At 39.6% G+C, this 25,120-nt stretch overlaps 1 protein-coding gene across 2 annotated transcripts in view; it reads left to right on the plus strand.

Annotated features, from left to right (window-relative positions):
* WDR44 (WD repeat domain 44) overlaps positions 1-25,120 on the plus strand; it is a 58,364-nt gene that overhangs the window by 14,378 nt on the left and 18,866 nt on the right. The window contains exons 2-10 of one of the 2 annotated variants that reach the window (XM_045030572.1): positions 2,417-2,453; positions 9,592-9,666; positions 10,340-10,997; positions 14,695-14,777; positions 15,943-16,038; positions 18,178-18,314; positions 19,626-19,709; positions 20,448-20,554; positions 22,357-22,508. In XM_045030572.1, the coding sequence (XP_044886507.1) occupies positions 2,417-2,453; positions 9,592-9,666; positions 10,340-10,997; positions 14,695-14,777; positions 15,943-16,038; positions 18,178-18,314; positions 19,626-19,709; positions 20,448-20,554; positions 22,357-22,508 (1,429 nt within the window). The remainder of the gene's footprint in view (positions 1-2,416; positions 2,454-9,591; positions 9,667-10,339; positions 10,998-14,694; positions 14,778-15,942; positions 16,039-18,177; positions 18,315-19,625; positions 19,710-20,447; positions 20,555-22,356; positions 22,509-25,120) is intronic. The other variant, XM_045030573.1, reaches the window with a different exon arrangement.

A 25,120-nucleotide genomic window follows, 5' to 3' on the forward strand; every position in this document is an offset into this window, starting at 1 on the left:
TACATACTTATATAACTTTGTTTAGTGTTATTACTTTGTAACAGGGTGTCTGAAATATCTTTGACCACCTTGGTCATTTAGATTAAGTTCTTCAGGGGAAGGACTGTCTGTTTTATTTGTATAGTGTTTAGCATAGTGGGCCCCCATTCTTGGTTGGTCCTTGGGCACTGCCACAATAAACGTGTTTAATAATAATACTAAGGAATAAAATACTTCTAAGATTTATGGCTATAGTGACGTGGTACTGTGTACGTCAGTTCTTCTTTTCAATTTAAAATTAAGGGATTATAGTACAAAGTCCTTCTAACTGGAAATACAAAGTGGTTATGGATAGCTGCTGGGAAGAGAGAGTGGAGGAGGTCATTTTCCCAAGCATTATGTTGAGAATAGCAGTAAAAGGCACATACTGATATTTGAGTTAAATATTGCTTTATTGACCTGAACACATTGGTCAACATTTACTTCCAGTAATTTTACATCATAATCACTGAAATAAGTTACTATCTATATTACTACAAATATTCTGTATATCTCTGGAAATCTCTGTCCAATGCATTGATGAATTTCAAAAGCATATTGTTTTTTTCCTATTAAAGAGATGCTGTCAACCTGAAATCTAGTCAATTTTTAAAAGAGCTGAAAGTAGTTTTGGATACTGCACCTTACTTTTATTAAAAAGCAAAACAAAAACCACAGAAATCTCACTCCATTCTTTGAAGGACCTTCTTGAACAAAAGCAAAAACTTGATGACTGAAGTAAACTGAGTAAATATTTTTCTCTAACATTTCAGTTTATTTTTTTAGTTGTCTCTGGTGTAACAATGGTAGTCTTTTGAAAAACCAAAACAAGATGGTAATTACTTGTTTTTCAAGTTGATATTGTCCCTTGAAACTGTCATTCTGGAAAAAAATGAAGGAAAAAGGTCTGGAAAAAAACTATTCTCTTAGGCCTTGTCTATACTAGAGAGGGTTTGCTGATATGGTTGCACCAGCAAACCCTCCTAATGGAGTTGCAGCTTTTACTGCCAAGAGTTCTTTTGCAAGTATTATGCCAGTTTCTTGAATTAAATAAGCTATTACCAGCAAAAGAACTCTTTTGCAGGCATAACTATGTTCACAATGGGGCTTTTGCTGGCACAGCTATATTGGTTTAGGGATGTGATTATTTTTTTCACACTCCTAACTGACACAACTTTTGGCAAAAAGTTTTAAGTGTGGACTAGGCCTAATCAATTAGGAAGCAAGGATTTGATTATGTATGTGGTTCATCAAAGGTGTGGTCACTGAACTCTGCAGCCAGTTAAAATACTTGAGCAGTTTGTTTAACATAGCTTCAGACTTTGATACTCTCATTGGAGGAAGCAAACTATGGGCAAACAGCCCATAATAGGCAGAGGTTATGGTGTATGTAACTTTAAGGGTCCTGAAGTCAAAAAACTGACACAGCACTATTCAATATAAGAGTATCTTCTGGAACACCAAAAATCAAGAACAGGTCCAGGAATTTGGGTACATTGCAGAAGTAAAATAAACCAGTCAACTTACCCTTGCCGTCAACCTGAGTATCGTTAAACCAGTGACCTGAAGATGAATAGCTCCCTGGTGCCCAATCCTTGGAGGCATCTAGAGCCTTTCTCTGATTAGGTTTATTAGAAGTTGCACTTCAGAGTGGATGCTAATGTAGTTCTCTGGCTCTGAATGTAAACTTCTGAAGGCCAAGTGTCCAAGCTGCTTGTCTCATTCCTGTGACTGATGTGAAGGTGTTCTTATCACAGTCCGTGCTAGTTGGAACTCTTGGTTGCAGCCTTTATGGAGAGGCTGAAGATTGACTGGACATGCCAGATATGACTTGGTCAGTGAGGGCTGAGGCACTTGACTGCTCTTGGAGTTTGCACTGTTCCTTTCAATGAGGGCTTCAGTTTTCAGTGATGCCTCTCTGGCATCTTTCATGGGCAATAACTCTGTTAAAATCTCTCTGATTAGAAATGATCAATGGCCACAGAGATGGATAGCATCGGTTTTATAGAAGGGATGGAGGGCAGGATAATCTTATTATTAGTTTCTTAGAAATTGCTTTTGACTGGAGTTTTCAAAGGAGATTTTGGGAGTTATTTTCCCAGCTCCTGTCAAATTTCAGTGACAATTGAGCATTTAACTCCCTTCAGCGTCTCTGAAAAGTCTTCACTGTAAGTGTTGAGGAACCTGTGGTACAATCACTTGTCTTCATGTAGAAGAGGCAGACATAATATTTTTAAATTGAAAACTCAAAGTAAACCACCAGTTTAGAGAAGACCTTTGTCCTTGTGGTTTTTGTATAGTGAAACTTCCATTAAATAATCAAGGGAAGGATTTATTTTTGGAGCTTTGGGGTTCTTTTGCATACTTTCATCTAAATCTTTTCTCCTTTTTTTTCTAGCAGGTCACCGACAAAAGTTGGGTCCCATGTATTAAAGGTGTGTCTCTCTTTATATAATCTTAAATGTTTGTAATTTGACAATGCTTATGTAACATGCCTGACCTTAAGTCCATAATGATTCATGATATTATATAGCTGCATGCCTAGGCAGAAAATGGCAAACTAAGGATGAAGCTTTTTCCCAAACCAGACTTTCCTTGTTATGGGTTTGTTGGTTGGTTTTTTTATGCTTCTACTTTTTTTTTTTTTAAGTTTAAACTTTGCTTGTTTCCTTTGGCTTAAAAAAAGGAAAAGAAAAATGAACCTTCATGCTTTGACTAAAGAGCTAATAAATGGTATCCTTAAATTTGCAGAGTTTTTAATTACTCAAACAGTATGTAGAGGAACTGGACCCATCTCTTTTGTTTTATATTCAGATACAGGAGTATGTGGGAGTTTTGGTCACCTTGATTATGCTGACTTATTTCAAATCGTTGACTAAAATTTCTATTCGTATTTTGGTGACAGAAGGCAGCAAAGTGTTTATACTTCAAAAGCTACCACTTCAGGTGACATGAAAGCAAAACTCTAAATTTAGCTTATCGAGGCAGCATCACCACTTCCCACGCAGGTAATTAGTATGCTGCTTCTGTGCACAATGACAGTGCAGCTGAACCTCTGGCATTTATTAAGTAGGTCAGGAATTGGTATATGTACAGATACAATTCATTATATGGGTTGGGAGAAGGGCCAAAGGTGGTGATGTGCAATAATCTTTTATGTGGAGTAAAGCAGGGTTGGCCATTTCTGTCCCAGAAGTGCTGGGTAATCAGTAGTGAAAATAGCAATATTTTGATTCATCAACAGTGGTAGAAAATAAGTCATAACACTGTCCCACAGATAACAGCATATCTTTTTGAGATTTACAAGGAGAGATTTAGAAAAGTCAGTAACGTAATGTTGTCAAATTTTATAGGTGTCTCACCTGGTATCCTGCTTTAATTTCAATGTCTCCTTGACAATGTGGTATTAAATGTCTAAACTTTTCAGTAAATGTAGTTCTATTTAATTCTGACAGAAAGTAGTATGTGGTCGTGGATTGAGTTGGATTCCATGTATCACGAGTGTGGACATTTGGCTATAAGCCACATTTTTAAGTATATGCAGTGGCTGGGCACTACTGTTTGTTGCTTATGGGGTCCTCACCATGTTACTAATTTTCATTTTTCATTAAGGAGCATTTTCCTAAATCACGTGACCTTCAAAAATCAGCCTTGTATAAAAACACGCTATCAGCTTCACTGCTTGGTACCATTATCAGTTCATTAAACTTGTGACTAACCATACAGCTGAAGGAGTTTGGGATCTTTCACAAGTCCAGAGTCTACTGTGTTAATGTCAACAAAAGTGGAAATTAATATAGCTGGCTTGTTGAGGCACAGACTATAGTGGGAGGTATTTGTGTCAAAATGTGTTTGCTTCTTGTCACCTTGTCAGTATGCCTTTGAAGAGTAGCCTAAATTAAAGTGTTGTAGGAGTTTATTATATGATGTCATGTCACTAAGAGTAATTAGAAAAAGTACATTAAAATATACAAGTATTTCTGTTATGGGGAAAGTGCCTATATACTCTACTGTTGAGTAATTTTGCTAATTAATTTGTTCTCTGATAGAATAACTGCAGGTGCTTCTCTACTAATGTACATTTCTGGGCCAACACTTAAAAATAAATGTGCCTAAACTTGGCTTTCAAAAGACAGCTGAGTTCCACTGAAGTCACCGATAACTGCTGGGTGCTCTGCCTGGTTAAAAATCAGGCTACTGATTTAGATGCCTGAATATGGATTTGGGTGCTGGAAATCAGGCTCCTACTTTTCAAGAACTTGCCCTTATTTTCTAACTTTTCAATTCTAATCGTTGAAGTGTATTATAGACATTTCTCCCTGTTCCTTCTCAGGCCATAAACATGTTGACTTCTGATTTTTAACTGAGATTAGTTAAGGGGTTTAATTGTAGACTAAACTGGATCCCATTGGACAGGTAAAATTTGGTCTGATATTACAATTTTTTGACAAACTTGATATTACAGTACAAGCTTTGTTATCCGGCATGTTGGAGGAATGGGGGGTGCTGGTTAGTCAAAAACTCCAGTTAACTGAGAGTTATACTTACCAATGGATTACCAATTTTCAAAGAATAGAATACAATAAAATGAATAAACATTAAGAACATAAGAATGGCCATACTGGGTCAGACCGAAGGTCCATCTAGCCCAGTATCTTGTCTACCAACAGTGGCCAATGCCAGGTGCCCCAGAGGGAGTGAACCCAACGGGTAATGATGAAGTGATCTCTCTGACAAACAGAGGCTAGGGACACCATTCCTTACCCATCCTGGCTAATAGTCATTAACAGACTTAACCTCCATGAATTTATCCAGTTCTCTTTTAAATGCTGTTATAGTCCTAGCCTTCACAACCTCCTCAGGCAAGGAGTTCCACAAGTTGATTGTGCACCAGGGCTTTGGCGTGGAGCCCAGAGCTGGAGTGCAAAGCAGCTCCGGAGCAGTGGAGCTGCGGGTTTTTGCCTGGAGCTGGAGCAGAGCCGGAGCACAGCTCCAAAGCCCTGCTGTGCGCTGTGTAAAGAACTTCCTTTTACTTGTTTTAAACCTGCTGCCCATTAATTTCGTTTGGTGGCCCCTAGTTCTTGTATTATGGGAACAAGTAAATAACTATTCCTTATTTACTTTCTTCACATCACTCATGATTTTATATACCTCTATCATATCCCCCCTTAGTCTCCTCTTTTCCAAGCTGAAGAGTCCTAGCCTCTTTAATCTCTTCTTATATGAAACCTGTTCCAAATCCCTAATCATTTTAGTTGCCCTTCTCTGAACCTTTTCTAATGCTAGTAAATCTTTTTTGAGATGAGGAGACCACATTCCTATTCTCGCCCTTTACAAGGCATGTAGAAATATCTATTTATTTTGTGTTTTAATATCAACACAAGTCTTATGCTTCTCTCCTTTGCTTTTCACTGGTATTTTGGATGCCATAATGGTGGTGTGGCACTGATATTTTATGATAAACACAGGACTATACACAGAGTAATGAACCGACCAGTCACAATGGCGGATACAAACAGAACAGCCTTTGGCTCTTCTTGGCTAAATTGAGCGTAGTCTGACTGCTCTCGGAAATACTCGAGTCCTGAATAGCTTTGGCATCAATTCCGGTTAGCTTCAGCATCGGTCCTGGTTACTAGATTGAATATTTGTGTTGGGAGGTATCAAAAATGCTGGTTTCTAGAACTTTCCAGTTGGTAAAGTGCCAGATAACACACCTTTTAACTGTACTAGGTTACTAAAAGATCTAGAAAAAGTAGACTAAATCTGCTAAATTTATACTAAAATGGTTGTCATTTAAAATCTCTATCAAGATACTGTAGTCTGAAAAAAAGGGCCTCTGCCTCTTTCAAGAAAAAATAAATATTGAGGTGCTGTAAAATATAAAGTGCACGTACATATTAATATATATGAAATGTCAGAAATCTTTTCACTTTGGCTATGAATTTGAGATTAAAATTGCTAATAGTTTGAAAGCTTAATGAAATAAGAAGTCTGGATGGGGGTGGGAGGGAGCACCGTTCAACTCGCATGAAAATCACTGCTTCCTGATTTGCTCTATCACCAGACCAGAGGTGTAGAATAGCGTTGGCTGCATCCAAGTTCAGAGAATCAAGTGTGTTCATTTTACATTGCTCTTGTATTGCTTTGACCTCATCACAGGTTAAAATAATGGCTTATCAGCTTACTCCTCTCAGCCAGTTATGCACCAGGATTTGTCTCTTCTGTGTAAGGCTAGCTAATACTGGCCTTTGCCTGTGGGTTTGGGCTCTAAGAGCCACTCTCTTTTCTCCACATCATCGTAGGCCATATAGTATGTGAGTTGCAGAGTATCTAAAAGCTTACGGGTCAGCCTATGATCAGTATTCTGTCCGCTGAAATGAAAACTAGCTTTTTTTGTCTCCTTAGCAGTGTTGAAGAGGAGAAAGTGAATTCCTAATAACTAAATTGCAATAGCAGATGTGTAAGGAGCACTTCCACTGATTAGTAAAATCAATTTTCCAGTGTAACTTTTTTCTATTCCTGAAAAATGCTCATTTTTGCTCCTTGGGTTAAGCTTGAACAAATGGTGGTGGTCTCCTGAAAATACTGCACAGAATGTCATACCAGTACAGCCAGTAACTATTTAGAAATGCTGTTCAAGAAGTAATGGGTATAACTATAACTCGAATAGCATATTTCAATTAAAGAAATACTTTTTCTTTTGGACAGTTTTTTGTCATTGTATGAAAAGTCCACGCTTTTAACATGCAATTGTAGGTCTTTAACCAGTCTCTAAAATGTTCAAAATTAAGTTTAGTTACTTGAGCTAAATAAATGGCTAATGCTTTAGAATTGGGTTCCAAATGTTTGCTTTAGGTCTTAGTGTATTTAATACACTTCATTGTGTCAATTGCACCGTTTTCCTGAAGCTGCTTCTATGCAAACTTGCTAAAATTTATGCTACATTTTACTTTCTTGGCTAAGCGTGACTGGGGGTGAAACAAAGTGCTCTAAGGTTTGCATTGTATGTTTAAGATTTGTTCATAAAGTTAAAATATAATCAGTGGAAATACTATTCAGATGAATGGTACAAGATGCAAACTGCCCTGGATGTGTGAGTATTTTCTAACAACATTTCTTATGTTTGTAACAAGCAAATATCCCATAAGGATCACACTTAATGACTTTCATTTTAGGGTGGAGCAGTTTTGTCTGTCTGAGGAATGGTAAACAACTGCTTAAGTATTTTCTTGTTTGTGTTCATTAAACCTCATAATGAAATGGGTTTAATATATTGTACTGCGGTTTCATTAGATTCCAAAAGCATCTGATTGAACATACCTCAGTATTTAGTTGTATTAACTAGTATTGCTATGCCAGGTGTTAAGCAGTTATAGTTAGGACAGAATACAAGGTTGTGAATTTTCAAGAGCTCAAAGACTTATTTGTGATTGCCAAATGTGACTGTCCTGCCTTAACCTGGCAACTACTAATCACATTACACTTGCTATTGTGGGTGATGGTAGTACTAGGCTTTAAAAATGTGAAAATACTGCAAGTACCTAAAGATCACTTGTACTGAACTAGTTTTGCATACTGGTAATCAAGACAAACTTTATGTAAACTACTATAAATGTAGCTGTGTTGATCCCAGAATATGAGAAACACAAGGAGGTAAGGTAGTGTCTCTTACTGAACCAATTCTACAAATGATTATGTACAAGAAACCCATGTATCACCAAACTTACCTTCACAGATCCAGCAACCACCTCAGACAAACCAAAAAAATCTCTTATCTACAGCCAGGCACTCAGCTACCCCTGAATTTGCGCCAAAGAGAGAGTCAGGGATACACATACCTAAACATACTTAAAACTGCCTTCACCAAGCGAGGACAGTCTACCAGAGAAGTAGATTGCATAATGGAAAGGGCCACCCAGATACCCTGGGAGAACCTATTTCAGTATGTGGGAGGAGGGAAGCCAATCACCGTCACCCCTAGTTGTCACCTACCACCCCACACTGGAGCCCATACAGAGTATCATCATCTAACAGTTACAGTCCATATTTTATGGGGACCATATCCCGAAATAAATCTTTCCTGAGCTCCTTCCTCTGGCTTTCAGATAACTCCCAAACATTAGTAGGCTCCCCGTGGACCAGGACACGCCAAATCAAAATGACACCAGAACCTACCAGAACAATGGCTACAAAACCCCCAGACATTCTCCACCCCATGATGAATACCCCTCACAACGCACCTTTAAAGATTTATGGATCCTATACGTGCCTGTCGCAACATGTAGGGTACCTCATCTGGGGCAACAGATGCCCCAGTAACAGCTGTGGGTGAAACTAGACCATCACTGCACTCTAAATGAACTCTCAGAAAAATAAGACAAAAATGCCATCTCATCCATCAGCAAACACTTCACAAAGCGATTGCTTCATATCTGACCTCTCGTTCCTCATTCTGACACCTGCACAACACCTTCAAAAGCAAGCTTGGGAGCTTAAATTCTTAACACTGCTAGACACTAAAAACCATGGACCTAATGGGGACACTGATTTCATGGCTCATTCCAACAATTTGTAACACACACCTGCCTGCTAACCCTTAGGCCTGGTCTATACTGAGGGGGGGATCAACCTAAGATATGCAATTCCACTACAAGAATAGTGGAGCTGAAGTCAACGTCTCTTAGGTCGACTTACTTTGCATCCTCATGGCGTGGGGTCGACTGCCGCTGCTCCCCCGTCGACTCCGCTTCCGCCTCTCGCTGCAGTGGAGTACAGGAGTCGGATCGATCACTACCCGCCGATCTGGTGGGTAGTGTAGACATACCTTTAATGGTCCACTTCAAACCCCTTTTGCATAACAATCTTATTGCCCACTCATCTCAAGGGACCTGCAGTATGTTACCCACTTATGCTTACTGTCTGTCCCACTCTGATTTCTTTTCCTAAACAACAAAAGAACAACTGTGTGTGGTTCAAAAGCTTGTACCCTCCACCAACAGAAGTTGGTCCAGTAAAAGATATTACCTTACCTACCTTCTCTCTTATAAATGTTTAAGTTTTCCTAATTTTCATTTGTTGCAGATTATTAAAAAATGTGCTTGCATTTATTTCTCATAACTCAACATTACCTTCAATTTGGTCATTTTAGCAGTGAAGTCAGAATATTGGTTTTTGTGAGATTTCAGTGGGAAAACACTGGGTTTCATAAGCACGAGATTCTAATTTCTGTGTAGGATCAAGATGGGATAAGGCAGAGACCTTATCAGGCACTCCTAAATAGCAAGAGAATAGAAAACTACTGATAGAGTTACTTTTTTATTTCTCAGTGTAGTGTATGTTGTCTATTTCTATGATTACCCCAGCGTGACATACGTTTTCCAGTTTGCTCTATGAACTACTACTTAAGCTTCTCAGAATGACAGCAATAAAACCAGTCTTCATATATAGCAGAGTGTTTGTCCCCTTGGGATATTTTTCTGCTTTGCCACTTAATTTGTATCTTTGCTAAATTACCTTAGTGAGGAATTTCTTATTCCTTTCCTTACTTATTATCGATGGTGGTTTTTACAGGAAACAGACAGCAATATACACAGAGTTGCAAATGAGGCCCTGATACAGGAAGTAAAACAAGATGACTCTAAAGAGGTTAGTTAAACATCTGTTTACCAGTACATAAAAATGTCTAAATTTAGATTGAAAATGTTCTTAGCTGAATTAAAATATTTTAATATTTGTAATATTTCTAGCAATATATTGAAATTGGAATCAATACGTTTTAAAATTACCTTAATGCACAGTTTTTAGAAATAGTTATTGTAAACAGCCCAAATGCTGTTTTTTTTGGGGGGGCGGGGGGAAGAAATCAAGCTAAATATGTTCCAAATAAAAATCAAGATTTGTGGCCACTAAATCATTTGGCTAGTTTACAGTATAATAAATAGGGGAAATGAGGGATGATAAATGTCAAAAAAAATTAATCAGATTTGATTTTTGTTTTGTTACAACCTTATCTTTTAAAAAATATAAACTACACTAAAATGCAGTCTACATTTTTCTGAAGTCACTTGCCCCCATTACCACTCAAGTGGGCGTATTTCTGTACTTAGCTTCTAGCCCCCATAACTTTGTTTAAAACATGCTGGAGGATAATATTTACTGGTTGTGTGTCCTTGTTTTCATTATAAAAGTGAGGTGACTTTTCCTTAGAAGCTGAGACTTATCCTATGCTGTGGCATGGACTGCCTGACAAGTGTGCTCTAAGAACTCTGCCTTCCTATATTTGTGTGTCTTGGCAAACATATGTTTTGGGTTTTTTTAGATTATTGACAGTATTATAGAAGAAAGCCAAAAGGTACAACAGCTAGAAGATGATCCTTTGGCTTCCCAAGGAAAAGAACTAACTGATCAAACTTCAGATACAAATACTTGGATTCCTGGAGCAGATATCCTTAGTAATATTCCTGAACTAGTAGCTACAGAATCAGCATTACAAGAAGATACTCAAGAACCTGTGACTCAGAGTACATGTAAGGAGGCAGAAGTGGAATCCAGAGGGCTTTTTTTGCCTTCTGACCATGCTGTTGAGCATCAAGAAGGTGAAACCACTAATAAACTAGCAGAAATAATAAATGCAACTGAAGAGCTTAAAATCACAGAAACTTACTCACCAAAAGAAACATCTAAAAATGAGGAAATAACAGAAGTGAAACAGACAGATATTTTAGAACAGGTGACTTCAGATTTCTTACCTACCAAAGATCTTACAACAGAAGAAATGCCTCCAGCCAAACCCCCAAGGCAACTTAGTGTAGAACCTGATATAGTTGCTAGCACTAAGAAATCTCTTCCGGCACGCCCACCGCCTCCAGCAAATGTTCCTCCTCCTAGACCACCACCACCTGCACGGCCCGCTCCACCACCACGGAAGAAAAAGAGTGAATTGGAGTTCGAGGTGCGAAAGTTATCTGGTTTAGAAGGCAAGTATATGCTTTTCCCTAAGATATTTTGTCCAGGTATTCTGTCAATAGACAGTTGCTATTTTTCTGCTTTTCAGAAATTACTGAGCCTCTTGATTTTCTTTTGACTAGCTATCCTTGAATTAAAGAGATGCAATCAACTGAACAATCACATGAGATTTTCAGATATCTAGGTGAGTTAGGAGCCTAAGGCCCTTTCAGAGTCAATGGGATTTGGGCTGTTAACTCACACTTTCTTTTGAAACTCACTCCATACTTCTGAATAAAAGTGGGTGAAAAATTGACAGAACACCTAAAACAACAGCGCAAGAGAAGGTAATGGAAACATTTTCTCTATTTTCTTTATTTTCTGTGTTTGCACCATTTTGTGATCAGTTTCACTGTTCCTTTCTTTTCCTTGCTTATGTCTCTTCTGCACAGCAACAGGAGACTAAATGTTTTTTAAAAAAATAGAAAGCCACAGATTAGATGTGAGACTCAGTTATGTTTTTGGCTAGATCTTTAGAAGTAGTCTTTCTTTGGTATTCATATCGAACTTCTTAAAAATCTCTACACATGACTTTTAGTTATTGTTGCCCATACTGTAGGTATCTTACTACCTTCTACTAATGGTGGTTGGGTGTGCATTTGTATTGGAGTGTCTGAAGCTAGCACTATGCCACTTTATACTAAGTAATTATATACTGTCCCAGAGAATTGCCCAGCAACAGTGAGGACAGCAGATTAGAAACAGTAATCCGTTCACAAAGGTCAAATTAAACCTTCAGTACTAAATTTCTGATGCAATAACTGTCAAATAATTTTTAGTCAGAACCAAAAGAAGCTTGATCTTCTGGCACTCTGTCAACTATTTCTGCATAGGAGAGAGCTGTCTTTTATGTTGAGAATAGTGTAGGACAGAAAACGGCAAGTTTCATATGCTATAAAATATACTTTGAGTAAAATAGAACTCTTGTGGTGAAAGGTAAAACACCCAGCATAGTACACGCATACATTTTAGTTTTCCAGTGATGGTTTTCCCCATATGTATTGTCTGAAGATTTGGTTTTTAAGCAGGGCACATTCCTAATGAAACTCTTTGAAACGTTCCACTAGGAGGAAAATTAACCTTTGCTCCAACAAATAGAGAGATTGTGTAGTTTCAGTTTGCCAAAAGTCAGCTTAGATAAATTTTTGGATGATTTTTAACCACTGGATGATAAAGAGAGAGTTAGTGAGGTCATATTGTTACTATATCATTTTATATCATTACAGACTATTTAAGTTTTTGTTGATTCTAAAATTATAAATGACCTGTAAAATATTCTATAATAAATATTTAGTTTCAGAGATTACTATAGGGGAAAAATAGTTAGAGAGTGGGCAGTTTTTCAAAGAGACATTATTAAAGTCACAATAAGAGCAAACTATCCCACTGTGTAGGAAAGACAGGAAGTATGGCAAGAGATCACCCTGGCTTAACCAGGAGTTCTTCAATGATCTGAAACTGAAAAAAAGAGTCTTGCAGAAAGTGGAAATAACACAAGCTTAAATTAGCTAGAGACATACAGAGTAACAAGAAAATATTCTACAAATACATTAGAAGCTAGAGGAAGTCCCAGGACAGGGTTGGCCCGTTATTCAATGAGCGGGGTAAAACAACAGAAAATGTGGAAATTGCAGAAGTGCGAGATGAGTTTTTTGTTTCGGTCTTCACCAAAAAGGTTGTTAGTGATTTGATGTTTAACTTAGTGAATGCCAGTGAAAATGAGGTAGGATCAGAGGCCAACATAGGGAAAGAACAAATTAAAAATTACTTAAGTGTCTGCAAGTCACCAGGGCCTGATGAAATGCATCCTAGTATACTCAAGAAGCTGACTGAGGAGGTATCTGAGCCATTAACGATTATCTTTGGAAAGTCATGGAAGATGGGAGAGATTCCAGAGGACTGGAAAAGGGCAAATATAGTGCCAATCTATAAAAAGGAAAATAAGGACAACCCAGGGGAAATTACAGACCAGTCAGCTTAACTTCAGTACCCAGAAAGATAATGGAGCAAATAATTAAGCAATCAATTTGCAAACACTTAGAAGATAAGGTGATAAGTAACAGCATGGATTTGTCAGACCAATCTGGTAGCTTTCTTTGATAGGATAACAAGCCTTGTGGATAGCCAGGAAACAGTAGCTATGGTATATCTTGACTTTACTAAAGTTTCATACTGTCTCGCATGACTTTCCCATAAAGAAAGTAGGGAAATACCTCATAGTGGATCCAACTAGGTTGTATCAGTTCTGGATCTGGTTCTGTTTAATATCTTCTTCAGTGGTTTAGATAATGGCATAGAGAGTACACTTATAAAGTTTGCAGATGATACGAAGCTGGGAGGGGTTGCAAGTGCTTTGGAGGATAGGATTAAAATTCAAAATGATCTGGACAAACTGGAGAAATAACCTGAAGTAAATAGGATGAATTCAATAAGGAAAAATGCAAAGTACTCCACTTCGGAAGGAACAATCAGTTGCACACATACAAAATGGGAAATGACTGCCTAGGAAGGAAAGGGATCTGGGGTGTTGTAAGCAAGACACGAGAAGTAATTCTTCTGCTCTTCTCCATGCTGATTAGGCCTCAACTGGTGTATTGTGTCCAGTTCTGAGTGCTACATTTCAGGAAAGATGTGGGCAAATTGGAGACAGTCTGGAGAAGAGCAACAAAAATGATTAAAGGTCTAGAAAACATGATCTATGAGAGAAGATTGAAAAAATTGGGTTTGTTTAGTCTGGAGACTGAGGGGGGACATAACAGTTTTCAAGTATATAAAAGGTTCCTACAAGGAAAAGGGAGAGAATTGTTCTCTTTTACCTCTAAGGATAGGACAAGAAGCAATGGGCTTACATTGTAGCAATGGCAGTTTAGGTTGGACATGAGGAAAAATTTCCTAACTCTCAAGGTGGTTAAGCACTGGATTAAATTGCCAAGGGAGATTTTGTCATGGGAGATTTTTAAGAGCAGGTTAGACAAACCTGTCAGGCATGGTCTAGATAATACTCAGTCCTGCCATGAGTGCAAGGGTCTGGATTAAATGACCTCTCAATGTCCCTTCCAGTCCTAGGATTCTGTGTTTAAAGAAGCTGCTATATTGTTTCACCAAAGTACAGTATCTGCACTGGTTGGCTGAGCTGCCTGTACTGCTCAGTAGAAATAGTTACCTAACAAAGTCTTGTACAAAGAACAGAACAATGAATAGTGTGTTCAGCAGCTTGGTATACATGGACAGCTTTCCAGAGCTGTGCAAATTGCAGCTGAAGCGTGTATAATCTATATCTTCATGCTAATAAATAGACAGAAGTAAACAAAAACAAGTGCTGCTCAGGCCCTGGGTGGGGGGAAAACCAGTAACATAAACACTTGCTGAATGGAGTAGAGGTTAGTAGCAAAACTTATTTTCAGGCTTAAATGATCCCCTTAAATTGTGTTGGATTTGTGTGCATAAGAAATCTAATCGGCAATACAGATTACTAATAGTATTTATTTCAGTTTGAAAAATGTGGTTTATTAATGTAACTTTGACTAAATATCTATTTGGTATTGCAATTAAATAAAAAAAATTCTAGGGCATATAATAATATCATGGTGTACCTTTTTCTAACCTGCAGTTGCTTTATAGTTCCTAGAGAGAATTTAACAATTGCTGGTCTCTTTGCTTTGAATACAGTGACAGACTGCATGGTCAAAGATTCTCAGCCTTCTTTGGATCTGGCAAGCGCAACCAGTGGAGATAAAATAGTTACTGCACAGGTTAGTGAACTGTTATATTATTCTGCATTGTGGCTATCTGGAATCGCATTCATGTATCCGGGCCCCATTGTGCTAGGCACTACATATGTGTACAACAGACAAAATGAAAAGATAGTCCTTGCCCCAGTGTACAAATAAAGTTAAAATCTTTGGACGACCTTAATAAAGTATTTAGAAATCGCAGCAAATGGGTTTATTTAAATAGGCAATTTCACATCATAACAAACTTGGAGAAATCAAGGGTGTACATACGTGTAGCTAATATTGCATAAAATACAATGCAGCAAAAGGAGAATGAAAATAGTGACGGCATGTTTTTAATTCTTGACAGTCCTTTAATGCAGATGGTGCTTCGCACAAGTGCCTGTCTCCTAGAGATGACTACAAGTAGCAGCTCACTTAAATGCTTTCCCTTTCTTCTCCAGGTTCTCTCTAACCCCACCTACCTGCATCCCAACTAGTCAGGGGGAGAGCCTATTACGATAGAAAATACAGTTACTTTGTCAGTATTTCTTAGTACATCTCTTGCCAGTGAAGGTGTTTTTTGTCTGAATAATATTATTCTATCTCCCAATCCACCTTTTGTTTGATTTGATACAGTAGATTTTGACAAACTTGCAGCTGAAATTGTGGCCAAATTCACCTTAGGGTTAACTCCATTATAGCCAGTGAAGTTGCCCAGGGATTTGTTTGACTCTGAACTTTCACCACAGGACATAGCAAGAGAAAATGAGATAATCGGAAAGTCACTTAAATATAAGCACAATCACCTTTGCTTGGGACAAAGGCAAGGGAAGCTATTAGATCTTGGGACCCAATCTTTCACAAGTTCTCAGCGTTCACAACTCTTTAACAGAAGTCAGTTGGAGCTGCAGGTGCTCAGCACTTGCAGATATCAGGCCTAGATGTTTAAAGTATTGTGTATTTGATAGTCCATCTGTATAGCTATTCATTCAGAGTTTAATTTCAGAATACTTTATTAATAAACAAATATACATTTTTCAGTTGGAAAATGGTTAATATCTCTATTTTTCTGGAAATCTAGTGTAATGTAATTGCCAATTTGTATTTCCGGAATTATAGTGAAACTAATGTACTTAAAGAATGTTTGAAGTAAATACATATATTAATATATTTATATATCTCTGCACACACACAACTGCAGGAAAATGGAAAAGCAGCTGATGGACAAACAATACCAAATGAATTACTTGGACCGCAAAGACCCAGATCTAACTCTGGAAGAGAACTCACAGATGAGGTATTACTAGGACTTCTGCCCAGTTCTTTCTTGTGTGTGCTTTTTCTTTGCAGTTTGAGAGGTGGGTTAGAATAGTCATGTTTCATCACCCCTGCTCGTGCACTGTTGAACCATGGTATAATGAGATGGGGAAAAGGAAGGTGCGGTAGGGAACAGTGTAGAGCAACACTATTTTTCTTCACAAGTTAGGAGTTCAAGTGAATCAAGGGCTGTGAATGCTCACAACGTGTTTAAATGCCTCTGAGCGTACTGGAATTTCAAGAGTGTTTGGCTGCATATTTTATTAGAAGAGAGAATATTTTCTGTCATACTTAAACATACCCTTAGTCATATGTCACGGAATCCATGACTTCCAGAGACCTCCGTGACATTTTCTGCTTCAGCCCCTGGGGCTGCGGGACAGGAGCTGGCAGCCAGCAGGGCCCCAACAGGGTTCCAGCAACAGGCAAAAGCCTCCTCAGGGTCTCCCTGCAGGGTTCCGGCGACAGCATCCTCCGGGGCCCTCCTCAGGGTTCCAGCAACTCAAGGGGAGCCTCCGGGGTGGGGGTGGGGAGGGGAAGAGTACCCTACAGTTCCCAGCCACCATGGTGGCAGGGGAAACCATGGAGCTGCAGCAGCAAAAGTCACGGACAGGTCATGGCTTCCATGAATTTTTGTTTATTGCCCGTCACCATGGTGGCTGGGAACTGTAGGGTATTCTTTGCCTCCCCACCCCTACCCCGGGAGGCTGTCCCCTTGAGTCGCTGGAACCTGGAGGAGGACAAAATCTTAGCCTTACTTATGACATATTCTTATGCGTATTCTTGTCCATTCTGACATTATAGGATTCCCTCCCGTCATAAATAGGCACTAGCTGTCTTGTTGTTGGAATAACACTGTTGGCTTTGTGTTTTCTTTACGCTTTTCCCTTATCTCTTGCTTCATTCCATACCTTAAATTTGTACTAGTTATTTCAGCAAAATTTTAGATTCCGTTCATAAGAGCATAAGAATGTCCATATTGGGTCAGATCAATGGTCCACCTAGCCCAGTATCCTGTCTTCTGACAGTGGCCGGTGCCAAGTGCATCTGAGGAAATGAATAGAATAGGGCAATATATTGAAAGATCCATCCTGTTGTCCAGTCCCAGCTTCTGGTAGTCAAGGTTTAGGGACACCCAGATCATGGGTTTGCATCCCTGACCATCCTGGCTAATAGCGATAGAGGACCTGTCTTTAAAATGATTCTTTCTTGGATTGCTTTACCCCACTCCATTCTCAAACTAAGTAGCATCATGAGTGGGAATTCCAGCAAGTTTAACTTGTCATGCTTCTAAAAAGGATGGAGTAAAACCTTTCTTATCAAATGAACATCTTCCTAGTGTCATTAGGAAACAGAAGGCTTATTAATAAACTAAAAAAAGAATGGAGGCATGAATAAGCCAACCCAGGACTGAATCATTGCTATCATGGGATGGCAGACCACATCTAGGACATCAGTAGGTTAAACTGCCTTTCAAAAGCTGTCCCTGTCTTTCCCTGACTTGGACTCAACTGTTCTAGCCCACAATCCCCCCTGGTGAATAGAGGTTGGCAGTAGGCAGATAATATGGTCCCCTCTCTCTTTCCATTCGGACATAAACCTAAAGTAAAGTTTTAAGAGAAGGATTTCAGAATTTTGGAATCTGCATCTTATCCAATCTGCTCCCTTATCCAGTTTCCTAATTGTAGAGTGGTACAGTTGGCTATTAGGGCAGTGTCAGTTACCAAATATCGATTCAGAAATAGAAGAAAGTTGAGTTTGCATGTTGTAAAACAGAAGACAAGTTAGGTCTGTGTTCTGCAGAGGTCATAGAGAATGTTTCTCTTCACACATCTAAAATGTATAACTCTACCCGTATAATCCAGTTAGTTGTGTCCTTTTTTTTAAAATGCATCATGGGCATTCTACATGTCTAAATCAAGACAATTTATGAAAAAATGGTTCCTATAATGCAGTATTGTAAGGCATATCGTGTACTGCAGAATTTCCCACTAAAAACAAATACTCCAGTATATAAGGTGTCCTTTTTTCTTTAGAATCCTCTAAACTCATTGTTTTAAGTCTCAGGACTTAAGGAAGCCTCATTAATGTCAGATTCTTCATATTTTCTTTACTGCAGGAAATTCTAGCGAGTGTAATGATAAAGAACCTTGATACAGGTGAAGAAATACCATTGAGCTTGGCAGAAGAAAAATTGCCAACAGGCATTAACCCCCTGACGTTACATATCATGAGGAGGACTAAGGAATATGTCAGGTATGAGTGAAAATGGCTTTTAGCTGTTCATCTCTGATAGCTTGTGATATATTGTTGTGGTCCCTTGCTCTAATATTCCTGTTTTGTTTCTGTACTCATTATTTTGTTTAAAGCCTTTTTTAATGGAAGCAAAGAAGTATGTTTCAACCCATCCATCTGTTTGTGGTGTGTATAATTTGAATGTTGTTACCCGGTTCTCTCTGACATTAGCTTATTTAATTAGGTAACAGAGGATATCTATTGAAATACTGTATTTTTAGGATAACTGACTATTGGACAATAAATCTCTGACTGGATGTGCAGGTGCTCAGCATCTCTGAAAATCAGCCCTAACTCCAAACCAAACAGCAGTAAATATGCGTAATGTTGTGTTGCTTCTGACCTGAACTGAATGCATTTTATTGTATCACTATAATGGGTATCTAAGAAGTAGTTAAAATAAATTTATGGGAGAATAAATATTAAGAGGTAATTCATGCTTTGAAAATCTACGGCCACCATTACAGTTGAGTATTTTACAGTCTCCATCCTATTTAAGCAGGTTTATAATTTCTCTTGAGTTCTTGAATAAGTTTGGAGATTGTTGTCAATTGACTTTATGGTAGACTGTTGCAGGTACTTGATGCTGTTAAGTCATATTTTAATGCAGAGATCTCTAAGCCCTTAGCATAAATGTCAGACAAGAATTTGAACATTTGTACTGTTTATAAATACGTATAGTATTGGACAAAATAATGTTCAGACAGCCACATAAATAAACTTCTGTGTGCAAAGTTTTGCTTTGCATTTTCTTCCTTCAGTATTGGCTTTCTTAGATACATATTTGCTCAATATATACAATTGGAAACAAAGTAGCAAGATGGAACAGAAGTATCCGTAACATGTTATGAAACAATAACAAGTTGTTATACATACAAATAATTTGTTAGCCAATTCATGTATTTAGTCTGCTTCAGACATTTTCTCGTCTGTTTTGAAAAATGTGGCCTTTCAAGATACTTGAATGTACAGAAGGTGATAGATAACATGTAGCTTGAGTTGGTCACTCTGGGAGAGATGTATGCAGTTTGCCTTAATCAAGGTACCTAGTGCATTGTATCTGCTGACTAAAACTATTGCTTGCTGAATGTGATGGTGAACGTTATTGGAGGATGTTGAACTTGCTAATGGACTTCTAAATCAAGAGCTATCAAGATGTGTGATATAAGTAGGAATCAGAAGATATGGTTTAATGCTTAATAGAATGATGCTAGCACTTTAATTTGTGTTAAGAGCTGATACGGTATTTTGCATAAAACATATATTTCACAGCAATGATGCCGCACAATCTGACGATGAAGACAAAATGCAGACACAGCAAACTGATTCTGATGGAGGAAGATTAAAACAAAAAACGTAAGACTTTTGTTTTAATGTTTTATGTAAACTACCAGTATCTTTAGAAGTACAAATGTTTTGTTTTTATGTAATCTGCACTCTGGTCACAACTTATCTCCCCTTTGTGTTTAAGAATGATTTCAGAACAAGGGTCTGAAATCAGTTATGCCGACTACTATATATTAAAAATAGGCAGCTATATTTTACCCTAATTAAATTACTGATGCTTACGAGCAAAAAAGCTGAACCAACAGGTTTAAAACAAACAAAAGGAACTACTACTTCACACAACACACAGACAACCTCTGTTACTCGTTGCCAGGGGATGTTGTGAAGGTCAAAAGTATAACTGGGTTCAAAAACTAATTAGGTAAGTTCATGGAGGATAGGTCCATCAGTGGCTGTCAGCCAAGATGGTCAGGGATGCAACTCCATGCTTGGGGTGTCCCTAAGTTTGTGACTGCCAGAAGCTGGGACTGGACAACGGAGGATGGGTCGCTAGATAATTGCCTTGTTCTGTTCATTCCCTTTGACGCATCGGACACCAGCCACTGTTGGAAGACAAGATACTGGGCTAGCTGGGCCATTGGTCTGACCTAGTATGGCCGTTCTTATATTAAGATGTAAAAATACAAATGGAAAGAAATAACACTTTATTTCAAACCCAAAGTGGTTTTGGGTCACAGATGGCAAATACTATGTGATTGGTTTTCTTTGCATGACATGGGTGGTGAAAAAATATTCTTGCTTTTTAAGGACTCAGCTGAAAAAGTTCTTGGGCAAATCAGTAAAGAGGGCAAAGCATCTTGCTGAAGAATACGGTGAACGTGCTGTAAATAAAGTTAAAAGTGTTCGAGATGAAGGTCAGTGAAATAGAATCCTTATCTAATAGAGCCGAGTCTTGTTGTGTATCCCTTGGGACAAAAGCCAGCTGTATAAGGGAATTTGAGATCTTCCTTTGAGGGGAGAATTAAAAATGAATTATGCTCCCACCAAATAGCTTCAGCATAATGCGGGTTCTCAAGACTGAGGTCTGTCTTGCAGTTCTCTGTATGACATGACAGATGAATACTTAGGGATGGTTTTGTTTGCTTCCCTTGAGTTGTTACTGTTTCTTACACAGTACAGACTGCAGGAAAAGCTGTGGGGAGGGTGGTGGGAGCTGAATAACCATTTTAAGTGTAGCATAAAATCTAGTCTATAGATGTACAGGAAATATAGGGGATTGTAAGACATTTAATCGATGTATATACTTAATAAAAACATGAAGAATTATGCTTGGTGGTTCTTCTCGTCCTGGTCCCCATGTGTATTCCACACCTGGGTGTGCATGCACCCGAGACTAGAGATTTGTAGCAGGGAGTGCTCTTTGATCTGCACATGCACAGTTGGTTTCCCCATGCTCCAAACCGTGGGCATAAAGGGCGGCGTAGACCGATGCCACTCCAGTTCCTTCTTACCACCGCATGGCCTGAGTTGGAATTCTGTGTCCGCTGTGATTGTCCTCTACTTTCAGTATCTATAAGTGGCCTCAAACCGTGAGCAGCATCAACCCCGAGTAGAGGCCAAATCAGTTAAGCCTAAGAAACCCTCTCACAAGAGTAAGGAATATGACCACAGGCATAAGGACAGATCCCCATCCACATCTGCCTCTGAGAGAGCATCCCTCCCCATCCTAGTCCAAGTTGGGTGAGTCTTTGTGTGCAGATCATAAGATCAGTATCCCACCCTCTGACTCCACCACCTCAACCAAGCTTCACAATCGTTGCTGTGTACATTATTAAATTGTTTAAAACTTATACTCTGTGTGTGTGTGTAGTCTTGTCTAGCGAAAAAAATTTCCTTGGAACCTAACCCCCTACTCCAGTGGTCCCCAACCTTTTCGTCTGGCAGGCGCCAGACGAAGGACCGTGGCGGCGGTCGAACATCCACCGAAATACTGCCGAATTTCTGCGGCACTTTGGCAGCGACGCCTCTCGATGACGTCGCTTGTCAGTGGCAAGCGGCGTCATCAAGAGGCGTCGCCGCAGAAATTGGGCAGCATTTCGGCGGATGCTCGACCGCTGGCCAGGACGCAGGCACATTTAGATGCCCGTCCACGGGCACCGCGTTTGGGACCCCTGCCCTGCTCTTTACATTAGTTCTTATGGGGAAATTGGATTAGTTTAACATGGTTTCGCTGAAAGTAGCATTTTTCAGGAATATAACTACAGTGTTAAGCGAGGAGTTATTGGACTCTGATCAAGGGAGTCTTCAGCAGTGTAAGCAGAGGGGGGAGGGATAGCTCAGTGGTTTGAGCTTTGGACTGCTAAACCCAGGATTGTGAGTTCAATCCTTGAGGGGGCTATTTAGGGGTTTGGGGCAGAAATCTGTCTGGGGATTGGCCCTGCTTTGAGCAGGGAGTTGGACTAGGTGACTTCCTGAGGTCCCTTCCAACCCTGATATTTTATGATTAGTGTTCTTCCTTTCAGTTCAGATTAGATTTAGACACACTAATGCAGTAACAACCTCAATCAGTTTGTAAGATCATCAGAACTCATTACTAAAAGAATCACAATTAATTCAAAACCAAAATAATCTTCTGTTCCAAGAAAAATGATTGAGAAATGCATATTGTTGGGATCAATGCTATCTAATGTACACAGTTGTGTTGTGTTCTGCTTAGTGTTCCATACTGACCAGGATGATCCCTCTTCAAGTGATGATGAAGGAATGCCATATACAAGGCCAGTTAAATTCAAAGCAGCACATGGCTTCAAGGGACCTTATGACTTTGAACAAATAAAAGTAGTTCAGGATCTCAGTGGTGAACACATGGTAAGTTTATTTTTTATGTCAAATTCCACTTTGATGTAAATTAAGAGAATACTTCTGCTTGCCGAGTGTGGTCAGTGTGAAATCCAAGCGTATCTTCAGATTATGAAACGAGAGTAGGGAGCCATTAAGACTCCTTTCTTCTGTCTTATCTGTGGGTGAGGTTCTGCAAATAAATTTGTCTGGACTCATTCCTACCTCCCCACTCCCCAGGAGCTTTTTGCAGGATGTAGCCGTGTATATGCAGCAGCTAATGCAGTGCCATTCCTTCAGTTAAAGTATTATGCTGCTTTCTCATACTCTTGATTTGAGTGTTCTTGTGGGAACTGGAAGGCAAGAATCTCCCTCCCTCCCTCCCTCCCTTTCCAGCCTTGCTGGAGAGCCTTCATGCCTAAGGTCAATGTTCTATTTGAGTGCCAGTGAATTAAGTCTTCAACCTGGCATTGCAATGCAGTGGTATTGGCCTGGTTCTTCAAGTGTGTATTACAGCATAATGATTGCCCAACTCTTCCCTTTTTAAAGACCGTTTTATTCAGTAGCTTATAACTTTGCCAAACCTTAACTGTTTGAGCTGAAATTTTCTATGCTGGGTGTCTGTATCAGGCTGACTTTTTCTTTAGAAAATTTCAGGCAAAATGGTTGGTAGTTTCCTAGAAAGCTAGGGAAATGTTTTATCCATATTAAAATTTTGGCCATTTTTAATTTTGAGAAGCTTTGGCACCTGTGTTTTGGAGCAGGGACTTTAAATTCAGCTGGGATGGGGAGGTGGCCTTTCTGTCGGGGGGTGTGCCTTTTGCCATCCCTGTGAAAATCCGCCCAAATTTGGCCAGTTACAAGCTTTTGAAAACTTGCAGTTAGCAAATCTCTACTCAACACGTGCAAGCGCTTCTCAGCCAAGTTCCCCAAAGATGTTCTCCGCATTTGGCATGCTCCAGCCAAAGGTTGAGCAGAAATTTCCCCATAATTGCAGCTCTGGGCTGTTGCAGACCAAGGTTGGACCTGGGCACTAGAACTGAGCAGGGAACTTGTCTTGCTCTGCTTTCAGTGATCTCTCACTGTAGACAGACATCCAGGCAGTGTGGAGGAGGAAGCTGCTTGGTTCAAATGCAGAGAAGAGAAAATCTTGACACTGGCAGGGAAGAATAGATTGGGAACAGGTGCAGAGAAGGCTAGTAGGATCTGAGGATTGGAGAAACCTACCTTACGAGAGGAGACTAGAGGAGCTTGGTTTGTTTAGTCTAACAAAATGAAGACTGAGGGGAGAGAGGATTGCTTTCTAAATACATCAGAGGGATAAACACCAGGCAGGCAGAAGAGTTATTTAAATTATGGGCCAGAGTTGGCACAAGGACAAATGATTATAAACTGACCATCAGTAAGTTTAGGTTTGAAATTTAAACGTTTCTATCCATCAGAGGAATGAAGTTCTCGAACAGCCTTCCAAGAGGAGTAGTGGGGACAAATAACTTGTTTTAAGACTGAGCTTGATAATTTTGTGGAGGGGATGGTATGATGACGTTGCCTACAGTGTCATATGGTCCATCCGTGACTGCTATTAGCAAATATGTCCAACAGCTGGAAATGGAACAGTAAATGGGGAGGGCTCTGAGTTACTATAGAGAATTCTTTTCCAGGTGTCTCACCCACATGCTCAGGGTCAAACTGATCACCATATTTGGGATCGGGAAGAAATTTTCCCTTAGGTCAGATTGGCAGAGACCTTGGGCATTTTTCGCCTTCCTCTGAAGCATGGGGAATGGATCACTTGCTGGTTTGAACTAGAGTAAGTGGTGGATTCTTTATAACTTGAAGTATTTAAATCAAGATCTGAGGACTTCAGTAACTGAGCCAGAGGTTATGGGAGTAGATAGGTGAGGTTCTGTGGCCGGTGATGAGCAGGAGGCCTTAAAGACTGAGTCTGAGAGTGGAGGGTGGCAGGAAGGTGAGGGAGACGGGACTGGCAGAGCAAGGAGACTGGGACTGGCAGCAGGGGAAAGTGGGACCCTAGAAATCAGTGGATATGGGGAGCCTGTAACTGGCTGTGTAAAGAGACTGGAGAGAAGGTGCTGGGGGAATGTAGGCAGAACTGGGTATGGCTGAGATGGGGAACAGGGAGTCTGGAGGGGTGAAAGTTTGGATTTACTGGGTAAGGAGCTTGGGACTGGGACAAGAAGCCTCAGGAGTGGAGGCTAGGACTCGCTAGATGAGGAGAATGGGATTGTGATGAGGAGCCTGGGGTGGGGAGGAGGTCGATCTTGAGTGTGGAATGGGCAGAAGAGTTGTCTTCCCACTACAACAGCCCCCTCTCCAGAGTTTGGCATGGAACCCACAAGTCTCACCAGGCCTCTGCTGTCAGCAAATGTCTGTGAACCCCACTGACAAAGTGTGTGTCTGAGTCCCCTGCAGCACTCATTCACCCAAAGGATGAGAACCTACTTTGTTCTCAGTTACTCCATTAGCTCAAATGGCAGAAGTCTGTGCAGTGGATCTAAAGGTTCCAGACCTGCTGATGAGCCATGTGGATGTCAAAAGGTGCCACATGATGGAATTGTTTTCTCAGTTTACTTTTTTAAACCCTAGGAAAATTACATGCAAACTATGTAACAAGAACATTA

Source organism: Mauremys mutica, chromosome 9 (genome assembly GCF_020497125.1).
Source record: "Mauremys mutica isolate MM-2020 ecotype Southern chromosome 9, ASM2049712v1, whole genome shotgun sequence".
In the NCBI taxonomy this organism is placed as follows: domain Eukaryota; kingdom Metazoa; phylum Chordata; order Testudines; family Geoemydidae; genus Mauremys; species Mauremys mutica.